General features: G+C 31.6%; 1 protein-coding gene across 1 annotated transcript in view; it reads left to right on the top strand.

Annotated features, from left to right (window-relative positions):
- LOC119677968 (protein serrate) overlaps nucleotides 1–12,907 on the top strand; it is a 46,900-nt gene that overhangs the window by 32,828 nt on the left and 1,165 nt on the right. The window contains exons 9-12 of the mRNA XM_038089560.1: nucleotides 7,427–7,552; nucleotides 8,423–8,518; nucleotides 11,822–12,193; nucleotides 12,254–12,846. Of these exons, the coding sequence (XP_037945488.1) occupies nucleotides 7,427–7,552; nucleotides 8,423–8,518; nucleotides 11,822–12,193; nucleotides 12,254–12,846 (1,187 nt within the window). The remainder of the gene's footprint in view (nucleotides 1–7,426; nucleotides 7,553–8,422; nucleotides 8,519–11,821; nucleotides 12,194–12,253; nucleotides 12,847–12,907) is intronic.

Here is a 12,907-nt window from a genome sequence, read left to right as displayed (position 1 = left end):
GAAAGATACGCCGTGTAGCATTTGTAGCAATATTTGTAAAGTATCTGAAGTTAATAGCGTTTTCACTAAAACTGCATTTCGAACAAGTCAAACATTTGCAATTGAAATTAGTTTGTTGTTTGCCACTTAAAATATGTAAAAATTTCGTTTTAATTTAGAATTTAGTTTGAAAAGTTGTTTGATGCAGTTTTGATTTAATTTTGATGCAATATTTTAATTGCATGCAACAAATTCGCATTTACGAAATATTTCATTTGTGCTAAATTGGCACTTGTTTTGCTTTCAAAAGTTGTCAAAAACAATTAAGTTTGTTCCTGAGAAAATTTAAGTGTCACTAGGAACCAGAAAACATTTTTTTATTAAAACTTTTGTTGTGTGCATTACAATCTATAGTTTGACTATTGCTGTGCAGTGTTTAAAGCAATTGCTTAGTTTTCTATTTTAGGAAGTTGTACACATAATATAAAAAACCAAAAGAATAAATTTGAATCAAAGACGATGTTATCTTGTATACTATAGGACCTACCTTAGCTCCTATAGTTCACTTATTTTAATGTATATATATATGTATGTGTATATATATATATTGAATTGACTCAAGCGGACGTAAATTTACAAGTAAATTTAGAGTTTGTTGGTTAAAAGGGAGGAGGGGGATCTATCACTCCATTTTTACTGCATATACCACTTAGTCTACCTGTGACAGTCTCCCTTTCATTCAATGGTGATGGGTAAAATGGTTCACAATTAAGTAACCACCAATTACTGATAATATAAATAAATATAACTTTGGGTCAGTTGATTAAGGTGTACTGACTCTGAGTTTCAAATTTGGCATGATACGAGAGTTCTATCCTTCAGTGTCAAAAATTTATTTACGAATAATTAAATATAAGAATTATTTCCAGGACCACTGATGATAGGTATTTGACAAATTTTTATGTCTGGTGAATGGTAATGTAGCTGTTATTATACTTGTAATGCATAGATGTCACTACATACCTTACACACTTTGAACATTTTGTAAATAAATATTTGAAAAAACTTTTTTCAAATAATATATACTAGATTTACTTCAAAGTTCTTTGTTCTCTTACTCGTTTTTTTTTATTATATACTTACTATGTCAGAACTATGAAAATTAATCGGCCTTTATCAAAAGACTTAAACAACAAACCTTACAAATTCGTTGGGGAAGTTCCGTTAAGATGACTTATAGCTTGTGAGTACTGGCATTTTAAACATAACTGGCGTCCAGGTCAATGTATACGATATGATATATGATTAGAACATTTATTAATATAATATAAAAAATTCTCTCTGTGAGTGGAGTCCATATCATGAAAAACAGTCTTACCCTGCCGTTTTTTCACGATGATTTGTAAGCAATATATATAAGGAAACTTATAACTGCTGAAATAAATAAACTGTATTAAGCTATGCATAATTTTTCGCAAACATCAAATAAGTATGACTAAGAGTATGACTAAGTGCCATTAGATGGAAATCAATGTATAGCAACAAAATCCGTTGAACAGTAACAGCAATATAAAATTCATACAAAAGTTGTCTCTGCGTAGCTAAAAGTTGACAATGAATAAAAACGAAAAGGTGAACATTTTTATTGCTGACGATTAAAGATATTTGTCGCTCAAATTAGTTTAAAAATACAAAAAACTCAACTATGAAAACAAAAACAATATTAACTTGAGTTTGTAATGTTACTTGAGAGTTAAAAATTACAAAAGTATATAAAACAAAAATTATGACAACGAATCACTTTAGGTGCTTCTTATGTGCGCACTTAACAAACCCGAATGGTAAATTTTTTCGCTTTGAAGATGTTCACACAGGAATCTTATAAATCAAATCTGAGATCTTTTGGTTGTTTTAAGTGTTTTTTTTTGTTTTGACAAATGAGTTTCTTGTCAGAAAGGTGTTAAGTGTTCACTTTTTAGTAATAGACAAGCTGCGGAGGCAGTAGCTGGGGAAGTAATGCTGCAAGTGGATTTCACTTGCGTGTACAGCATCTTTGGAAATTTAAAAGCTGCAATTCTCTTTTTAGTCTTTAGTAAATATTTAAACTAAAATGTTGCAAATGTGCAAGAAATTCAATTTTATTATCCAAATAACCAAACAACCAAACCACCAAACAAGAAAGAAGAAGAGGAGAAGCAGAAATCCTATTTATCAGATACTTTACAAATTTAAGTAACAAAGATGAACAAAAGGTGAAATGAAGCGAGTTGGTGCGTGTTTGTACGATGCTCATGTGCAATATTATTCCAAAAAAACAAATTTTTAATTGAAAAGCAAATAAAAATTAAAAAGATTAAATATTTGAAAGTACTGAAATGGGCCAGCAAATGAAGCACAAATTCACATAAGAAAATATTTACACTCTTTGAGCAGAAATCTGGAATCTATTAAGAGCTTCGGTTTTTAAAACTGTGCAAACATTTCAATTAATTTCAGCTTTTATCTCAGTGACAGGCGTCATTGTTGTGAATCAAATTTCATCAATCCATGCCTTCGTTTTTCCTTATGTGCTTCAAATTAGAAACGAATTTGGACAAATTAGGCACGCATTTTCAATTGGATTTGTGCTTTGAGGAAGGAATAGAAACTTGTTACAGTTACAAATTTCGCGATATGGTTTAAGAAGCCCAGAAATATTAAAATATGAAAGTCTGAAATCGCAGTGGATCCCGCTGTTTCGTCGCCTTTCACTTTCGCTCAGTGCCTTTTCAATTCGTGCGATTTAGTTTTGTTAATTTATTATATTTCCAAATCCAAAATTCACATGAAGATTTGCAGGTTTGAGAATTTGGATTTTGCATCATTGAGATGTTGCGGCTCTGTATTTTCTGCATCCAAGCACTTGTTAATTTAAATGGCTACGGTAAAATGCGGTCATAATTTCTGCAAATATACTCTTTTCGTTATTATTTAAAGATTCGCTTTACTTCATAATTTGCTTTTTACAGATTTTTTATTTCATATTTTATGTAAGTTAGCTTGGAAGATTTGTTTTTTTCTCATCGAATGTTTATTTAAAACCTGTTCGATGGTTTGTTGATCTGGGACAGAAATTACCACATTCATCACTAATGGCATAAAGTACTGTCTTTCGCGCAAGAAGTTACCAAAAATGGTACCGCAAAAGTCAAAATTCTTGAAAGTACAAACATGAATGGATTTTCCGAAAAAGGAATTTTTCAATAAATCAAGCTTAATATGTTCCTAAAGAGTTATTTTAAATAAATTGCAGTCTTGTAATTTGTATTTAAAGATTATATAAAATTGTTTGAAAATTATGAACGTAGTTAAATATTTCCTTGACGATTAGTAAGCTTGTCGTTGATTTATAATCACAGATAAAAATGTCACTTACAAGTTGAAAGCTACATGTTTACATTTGCATTCAAGAAAAGTGCTTGAATGCTGCTCCACTTCAACTTGTCTTGATGGAGCAAGAAAATACACAAATGAATTAAGTTTTCCTACTCTTTTTCTTAATCAAAAACAAAAAATCTCATTTTGTAACTTGAAGTTTATTTGTTTTAATTTTAATGCACATATCGTTTATCCCTTGTAGATATCGACGAATGTGCTGGCGGTCCCTGCGAACATGGTGGCACTTGCATTGATCTAATCGGTGGTTTCCGCTGCGAATGTCCTCCAGAGTGGACCGGTGATGTGTGTCAAATGGATGTAAATGAATGCGAGACTGCGTACGCTATTCCCACCGTACAAACCACAACAACATCGTCTTTGGCTTTCATAGCTGCCTTAACTGCTGCATCATCATTATCCACAAAAACATCTACTTCAGTTTCTTCGTCATTGTCATCATCAGCATCAGCATCGGCATCAAAGTCGACAATTGCAACTGGATTAGCAGCAGCAGTCGCAGCTACAGCAACTACACTGGGTCCCTGCATTAATGCACGCAAATGCATAAATCTACCTGGTTCGTTCTCATGCGTTTGCTTAGAGGGCTGGGGTGGTCCAACATGCGCTAAGAATTTGGATGATTGCGTGGGACAGTGTAAGAATGGTGCTACTTGCATTGATTTAGTGAACGATTATCATTGCGCATGCACAAATGGTTATACCGGTAAGTTGAACGTTTTTATCTTTTGTATTTTTGAGTTTTTTATTTTTTTATTTTTTATTATATCTTTAAATATTTTTTAAATACTTTTAAATCTGGAACAGTTAGTCTTTTTCGTGTATTAAAAATTGCTTCAGTTCTGAGCTCTATTTTTTGTTTTTTTTCTTGTTATTTTTAGGTCGCGATTGTGAAACTGACATCGATGAGTGTGCGAATTCACCTTGTCGTAACGGCGGAGAGTGCGTAGATTTAATTGGCAAATTCAAGTGCATTTGTCCGTTGGGCTATCTGGGTTCCTTATGTGAGGTAAGTTCGATCATTTTAATTATTAAATTATTTTTAAAAAATATTATTTACTAAAATGTTTTGCCTATCAATTTTTTATTATTAAAAAGATATATTAAACATTATTGTTATTCATTTAACTATGATTTTGCTTTAAAAGGATTATCGTTTTATAAGTTATATTTTGAAAATAAATATTTTCGTTTACAATAACTCAGAATTGATATAATAACATAAGGTTTACACTTTATTACATATTTTTTTCATTGCCATTATTATATTTCTTATTATAATTGCTTCTTTATTAGCAACTTTTCATATTTTTTTACAAACATTCTATATATAATATAACAGTAATAACTTGTCTTCTTTATGCATGTCAGAAACACACATTATTTAATTTTTTTTAGAACCTCACCACGTGTGGTACGCAATCTTAGATTTTTCTTAATGCATGCCCTGAAGAGTTAAGTTCGTTTCTTAAATCATTTGATTGCTACAATCGCTTTACTTTTCAACACCTTTCGTGAAAACAAAGCATTGATGAAGTTCTTTAAATTATAATAAAAAGAAAATTTTGTATTAAGAACAAGAATACAATAACAACCTCAGTGTATAGATACTAAATGGATGGTAAAAGCTGCCAACATTAAATATTTTATAATTTTCTAAGTCAGAATGCGTTTTTTTTTTAAATTAAATCGATTGACGTAAAAAAGCATATTTCAGTTTTGATTGGAAAAAAATTACTACAATAAAATGATAATAAAGAAAATAATCTACCTAAGTCGATGACACTTATGAGGATGATGACCAATCAGTTCACCTAAAAACCTAAAATCTAAGATTTTTCAATATTTCATTTACGCGGTTGCCCCATACAACATTTGTGTGTTGCTTTTTGCCTTCAAAATTAAATTAGGGACAGAAACGAGATTGGGAGAAAAAATTAGTTATTGACTGGTAGGAAGAAGTTCATAATCTACTTCTTCGACTTCTTTCACGCGTACTCGTAGCTACGCTGCGGCAGATTAAATCGAATGAAAAAGTTCAATGCCAAACATAAAAACTGTAGAAAGAAACGTTTAGTAGCCGCGGGTATTTGTCACTTTCAGTGCAGTTGTTGTTGTTGTTGTTGTTGTTGTTGTTGTTGTTGTTGTTTTTGGTTGCTGTATCTGTATCTGTTATATGTTATGTACCTTTTAAAGGTGAATATAGTATGCGTCTGGTTCGTTCATATGTATCTGTCACATGAGTTCGATGCTTTAATACCTTTTAACACTAATCGCATTACGAGCAATCAGTTGTGATGAGAATATAAAATACAAAATGTTAAGTCCAAAGACGAGGCTCCACACAAAAGCAAAAAATATTTGTGGCAATTTAGAGATTTTCTCACGTGTTATATACATAAATTGTTGCTGTTGTTATTATTTGTTTTTGTAATGCTAAAACTGAAACTTGACACAGGAGGAATGAATTAAGATTTATTTTGGACTACAAAATATTATGAGTTAGAGATAAACTAAACTGAAATGCTGTGTGGACACCAAGAAGGCACAGGAAATGATTGTATCATTTTTTAAAACGTTTCATTGATAAAAATGATATTCAAAATTTTTTAATTTATAGTTTAAAATAATTAACAAAAAAAAGGTTATTGTTATTTAAAATAATTTTCTATTTAATATCCTTTAATGAAATATTTAATTTTCAAAATGACTTGACAGTCAGTCGTAATAATTAGATTTATATACTTTATATAAAAAGTTCATTAAAATTATTTTTAAAAATTTTTAATTCAGTTTTGTATGATTCGTTTAAACAAATACATATGATTTTTTATACACTTATAAGGTTCTGAGTATCTGAGTAATTATATTCATTTGTTTCAACTATTCGTTTCTTATCTAGTATCTTTTTAGAGAATCCCGTTTTATATTGCTTATGTTGGCTTCAGTTTGCCAGATATGTTAAGATATGTTAATTTATATTTCCATACTTGTGTATTTATTCTAAATTTAATTCAAAAATCTAATTTTAAACTGATATCGTTGTACTGCGTAATGGTAATGTCTGTGTAAATATACGAATCAAAAATTTGCTACCCTTGTCTATCACAAATAATACTTTGGTACTTTGGCCTTTCAATGGTCCAATTGAATTCTTGTGGTCATAAAGATTAATTATATTATATATTATATATAATTATTATATATGATAATTATCATAACATTTTAAATAGCTGTTGAACTGAGCACTTTCATTAAAAATTTTAGAAAATAAAGTTTATATTCCGTACATTTAAAGATAGACTATTCTATGAAATATTCCTGGACTTAACTATATTAAAGTTCTAACTTATATTACTATATTTATATTTTGTTACTTAGTCTATCTTCATAAAAGAAGTAGTTTAGATTACCTGGTATCGTTATTTTATAACGATCTGCAACGTTGAATCTGAAATTAATTGCAGCATAGTAGGAGAATAAATATCAATGGGTCTAAAATCTATTGCAGTATGGAAGGTGAATGTCACTTCTTTTACCTGGAGATACATAAATTCTATAACCAAATAACTCCACTTCAACCAACTCACTCACATTATTCTTGCTGAAAATGAGCTTTTCCAAGTATTTTTACAGATAGTCTGACTGTTATCAGTTTATTTGTATAAACTTTAGCTGTCAAAATATCTTTCCCACACGAAATGAAAATTTTTGTACTCAAAATTAATTACGAATCTTTAAAATTAATATTTTTAGGAAGCCAAAGATCACTGCACTCCATCTCCATGCTTACAAGGCCGCTGCTTGAATACGCCAGGCAGTTATTACTGTCATTGTCCTTCAGATCGCGCCGGTAAACACTGTGAACAGATAAGACCACTTTGTTCACAGCCTCCTTGCAACGGTAAGTTTGCATTATTAATTGTTAATCATATTACATTTTTAATTATATTAACTAATTTTATTAATTTTAATTCATATATTAATAAAAAATTTAAATTTATATCTCCAGAAGGTTGCTTTGCTAATTCCACCACAAATACTTTGCCCTGTAGTGGGCATGGAAACTGCGAAATACGTGAGGTGGGCACATTTTGTAAATGCCATGTGGGCCACACAGGCACTTTTTGTGAACACAGTAAGTAAAAAATAAAAAAAATTTTATTAATAAATTAAGCGTAAAATCTCTATTTTTTGTGATCAAGGAAGATACAAAATAGGTAGAAGGTAGTGAACTCACAACTTCTTAAGTTGTCTGATTTTTATATAATTTTTAATAGCATTTAATTAATCATTTAATCAAAAACATAAATTGTGTATATATAATGCTGAAAAATGTTAAGAAAATATTTAAAAATAGTTTCTCTACGGGTGACGTAGAATTCCAAACAATACACTTCACTCCATACACGCCAAAGAAGAAATCAAAATAAATAAATAACTTTGAATATTTTCAAGTCAAGCTAATGAAGCTGAATGAATCAATAGAAATCAAATGTTACTATTTGTCTACGAACACAGTCATCTACAAATAAATATATAACACATGCAGTAGATATAAATTTTGTTGTGTCTACAAAAGATACCGATTAGTTTCTGGGAACTTAGATTTGTAGTGAGTTGCTGCTGATGGGCAGCATAGCTGAACAATTTAGAAAAATACAAGTATTCAGTAAATGTCAATAATGAACATAAAAAAAATTCAAAAAAAAAAAAAATAAACTGGGAAAAGAAAACAAAACCTAAAAATTTTTGTTAATTAAAACCTTTTTTCTGGAAAGTTTTAAGGTACGATGCATTTTTACTTACAAGCCTCTTGCAGCGCTAACAACAATTTAGACAGAAACATTTTAGACAATTTAAGTTGCTTACAAACAAGCGATTAGCGTCTCGACAATCGAGCGTTAAGCCTTGCTAATTGACAAAATGTTCTAATATAAACTTTTTCATTATTATCTGCAAGTACTTTTCTCATCTGAATTTTTTGCAAATTATTCTTCACTAACAGATTTAAACGAATGTTCACCAAATCCGTGTCGAAATGGTGGAATTTGTCTTGATGGCGATGGTGATTTTACATGTGAATGCCCAACGGGTTGGACAGGTAAGCGCTAAAAAATTTCAAAAATAAAATAAAGAAAAAACAGTTTTAAAAACCTGCAAAAAGAGTTATATAAATAATAATAACAATAACAAGCAGAACAAGTGCATAAGACAGTGGAAAAAAGATAAAAACCTACTTAAAGGCAGTTAAGAAATTGCATGAGTTGAACGCCGGTATAGCTCGCGGATTATGTGCCCTCCTGTAGTTAAGCTAATGGCAGCGTACAAAACTCCTGCCAGCAGCATGTTAATGAACATTTTTTAGTATCGACTGGCTCGGTTGTGTTGTTGCTATTGTTGTTGTTGCTGTTACTGTTGCTGTTGCTGAATTATTGCAGTTTAATCCTATCTTCAGCTTGGAAAATTCAAAAATTCTTATATTGCATTCCAGACTCATAGAATTCGATTGCATTTGTTAATATGTTTTGTTGCAACATATAGCATAGCCTTCCCCACTATTGCAGAAAAACAGAAGAGCAACAATTTAAAGCACTGCATTGCATGTCAAGTTTTTTTAAATACTGGATTTTATTTAACTTATTTAAAAGGTCAAGTTATGCTTAGAAATCTATTTCTTATACTCATTTTCTATCTATTTAATCTATTTCTATTCTTTCTTTTCTACTTGTCTTGAATGATCATTTACTACAACCCTTGGTATATAGATAAAGATTTTAGAATAATTTAAATAAATAAATACAGGCTAATGCAAGAACATCTTATGGTAGACAGACTTATTTAAGCCATAAGAAGAACCCTTGTTGTTATACCATGGAAAAATGTTGAGACACGGTAGTTGACTGTAGGAATTTTGGTTAGATACTCCAATGCTGGGCCGCAAAACCAGTGTGACATTAAAAGTGATTGATAGATTCTACTTCCTTTTAAGCATGGCAACACCAGCACAATCCGTGTTTGTTGCAATACGCCAACCTTAATACATTTCAGAAATAATAAATGGATGGATGCATTCCGGGAGTGTCAAACAGTGTCACTACTCTTCCATCTAATCCGTGTACCTGCGGATTGTACAATGCCTGTAAGCATGGCAACTATATTCTATATATTAAAGGAAAATCAATTTTGACTAATAAATAAACTGATTACATACGATTATAGGCGGTATAAGATATATATTGGCTCTTACGATTATTTTGTGTTTTATCTTTTTCTCAATTATGGTAAAAATGGTACAATATAATGAGGTAATGTATAAAAATGCGATTAATAATCAAGTAGCTGCATAATATCTTTAAATTTTAATCACTACTTCCAAGTTTTTCCGAGGATGCATGAATCTTATAACTGAACTGACTTATATGAATAAAGTTATATTTGTTGATATGCCTGCTTACTGCTTATAAATGGTTCGATGGTTACGCTTTTCTCTTAAAAGGACACAAACTTTTTTGCGTGATACAAACTATATCGATATTTAAGAAAATCGAAATAGATCTCAATTCACAGTAATCACTGGTTTGTTAATTAGTTCGTTTCTATTAATTGCTACCTTTTAGAGATGGAATCAAAGGATATTTATCTCCGTAAATTCTATAAAATCAAAGTGAAGTGTCCAACAAAAAATACCTATAACTCTAATTTGTCCAGGGGTACAGGTACCATTGTGTTTTTTTATAATAATAATAAAATAATTAGGAATCGACATCCGCACATGTGACATTGTAGTTAGAATTTGAAGTAGTAAATAATTTATAAATTAAAGTTATTATCCTTAACGGTAGAAAGCCTACTTTAATACAAAATTTTATCTTACTTTACTACTGCTTCATGTGTGACTGACACGTAGTTTAAGATAGTTTGGAAAAATAAAAAATCTTTATTAGCAAAGAACGTGGGAATTAATCTTAAAAATATTCTAAGTCTACTATATTTAATCTTTTATTTATTATAGTTAAATCTGACCTCAAGCTAAAAGTAATTTTAATGGTCTTAACTACGCCCATTAACACTGCAAACGCAAAAAACAATATTTATTTGCCATTAAGAAAAATTTGCATATTTCATATTGAGTTCAGTTCTTCAGTGTGAGTTTCAACCAAACTTCAATTTCAAATTCATTTCAATCGATACAAACTCATCGTACTCATCAATATATCGATATGGAATTGTTAAAGGCTGCGAGATTAATTGCTTTCTTAATGCTTTTGAATTAATTTATTTTAAATGATGTCATTTCTTTTAGTTTCAATTTTTTAATCTTGACTAATTGATTAATTGATTTATTTAAACTAAATAAATTAATTTGTTCATTTTTTCGTTTTTGAAATTTATATTCCAACTCCACAGTCACTTTACATTGCTATAGACTGTTATAAGCAGCTACTTTAGGCGGATTTTAAATTAGTTGAATATCCAAGTATTTTAGCTGAAATCATGTTGTACTCCCTCTGCTTGCCGCATAAATATTCGAGCCTTGCAGCCTTATTAAACTCATAAGCTACAACACTTCTAAAATATTGCAGTGCCATAAAAATCGGTTGGAAGTATTAAAACCTCTTAATGACTATAACAAAGAAGTAAAAAACAAGACATAATATGGAAGGAAGTAAAGAACAAGAAATATTGGAGAACCTAAAAGTAACATGTAAACGCCTATCAATGCTGTTGTTGCCCCTGTGGTGGCATATACAGCAATTTTTTTAGGATTTCACCTTGGACAAGCTCAGTTGCTTCAGTGTGCATCAGCACGAAAACGATTCATTCTGCGCAAGGATTAACGCAAAACCAAAAACGATCAAGACACGTTAACTTATACTCGTAGTCAAAGCTCGTCTTGACGCAGACAGTGTACAGTGTACAGTGTACAACACGCAACCACCGCCAGCAACATCAACAAAAACTATAAAAACAACAAGAACAACAAGATTCGACGACGCTGCAGTTTTGGTGGCAGGTTGCGATGCATTCCCTACAAGATAATTTCTTTTGCTTTTATAACAAAAAAATTGCTTAAAAATCGAAACAAAAAATTTAAACGAAAATATTTTAATTAAAAATTCCTAATCGTGTGTAAAGTGGTTTTAGTTATCTGATCATGGCAGAGAAACTGCAGGGCCAACGTTTTTTTATTCTTTGCTGAATACAAATTCGGATTAATACGAAAACTGCATAACAAATTTTGCATGTAGCAGCCTTGCTTGTTTCGTGCAGCGTCCGTCTGTCTTGAAGTTGATTAATAGATTTTCATAAGTAGACATTTTGAAAGGCACTGTGTGGTTAAACAAATTTATTTAATCAATTTTGACAAATTTAATGTAATACGCATATTTCTTTTACTTTTCAGGTAAAAGGTGTTCGGAACGTGCCACGGAGTGTTACACTGGTCAATGTCAGAATGGTGGTACTTGCGTGCCCGGTTCAACTAAGAAAAGCCTACAACCGCATTGTCTTTGCTCAGCAGGCTGGGATGGTCCATACTGCACTGAGCCCATAGATCAATGCCGCGGTCAGCCTTGCCATAACGGTGGTACATGTGAGTCTGGCCCTGGTTGGTTTCGTTGTCAGTGCGCCCAAGGTTTTTCCGGTCCTGATTGTCGAATTAATGTTAATGAATGTTCCCCTCAACCATGTCAAGGTGGTGCAACGTGCATTGATGGAATAGGTGGTTACCAATGTATTTGTCCACCAGGCAGACATGGTTTACGCTGTGAAATAAGTACGTCAGCAAATGCGACACATTCAAACGCATATTCACAAAATTTGTTCTTTATTTTAGTGCTTTCGGACCCGAAATCGGCTTGTTTAAATGCACATAATACCTCGTCACCATATCATGCCTTGAACCAAACGCAGGATTGGTTGGATATTGCACTATCAGGGCGAAGTGATGAATACTGCAATGCTTGCATATGTGCTAATGGTACATCGCATTGCACAAATTTGTGGTGCGGATTACCGAATTGCTTTAAAGTGGACGCAACAACAAAATCATCGAACTTGTCTGGTGTATGCAAACAGCATGAAGTATGTGTACCAACGATAAGTGAGGCATGTTTATCGCCACCTTGTACAGTGCGCGGTGACTGCCGTGCTTTAGAGCCTTCACGACGCGTAGCTCCTCCACGATTACCGGCACCACAAGACTGTTGGCCAAACCAAGCTACTCTAAATGAAAATTGTGCACGTTTGTCAATTTTGTTGGATTTGCAACGCGTTACAAAGGGTACGACGGTGGAAAGTTTGTGTACTATTATTCGCTTCTTGTTGGCTTCTGATATGGTAAAACTGCCAAAAAATAATGAAGATGGCATGCTAATTATTATCTGTGATTTGAAATCTGCCACTAATGACACCATCGAAGTTACTGTGGTAAGTGTGATTCTCAACAAACTGTTTGAATTTTATTTTTGCAAATTATATTAACAATTTT

This window comes from Teleopsis dalmanni, chromosome 2 (assembly GCF_002237135.1).
Source record: "Teleopsis dalmanni isolate 2A chromosome 2, ASM223713v2, whole genome shotgun sequence".
NCBI lineage: Eukaryota > Metazoa > Arthropoda > Insecta > Diptera > Diopsidae > Teleopsis > Teleopsis dalmanni.
This window is presented reverse-complemented; position numbering and strand designations above follow the sequence as displayed.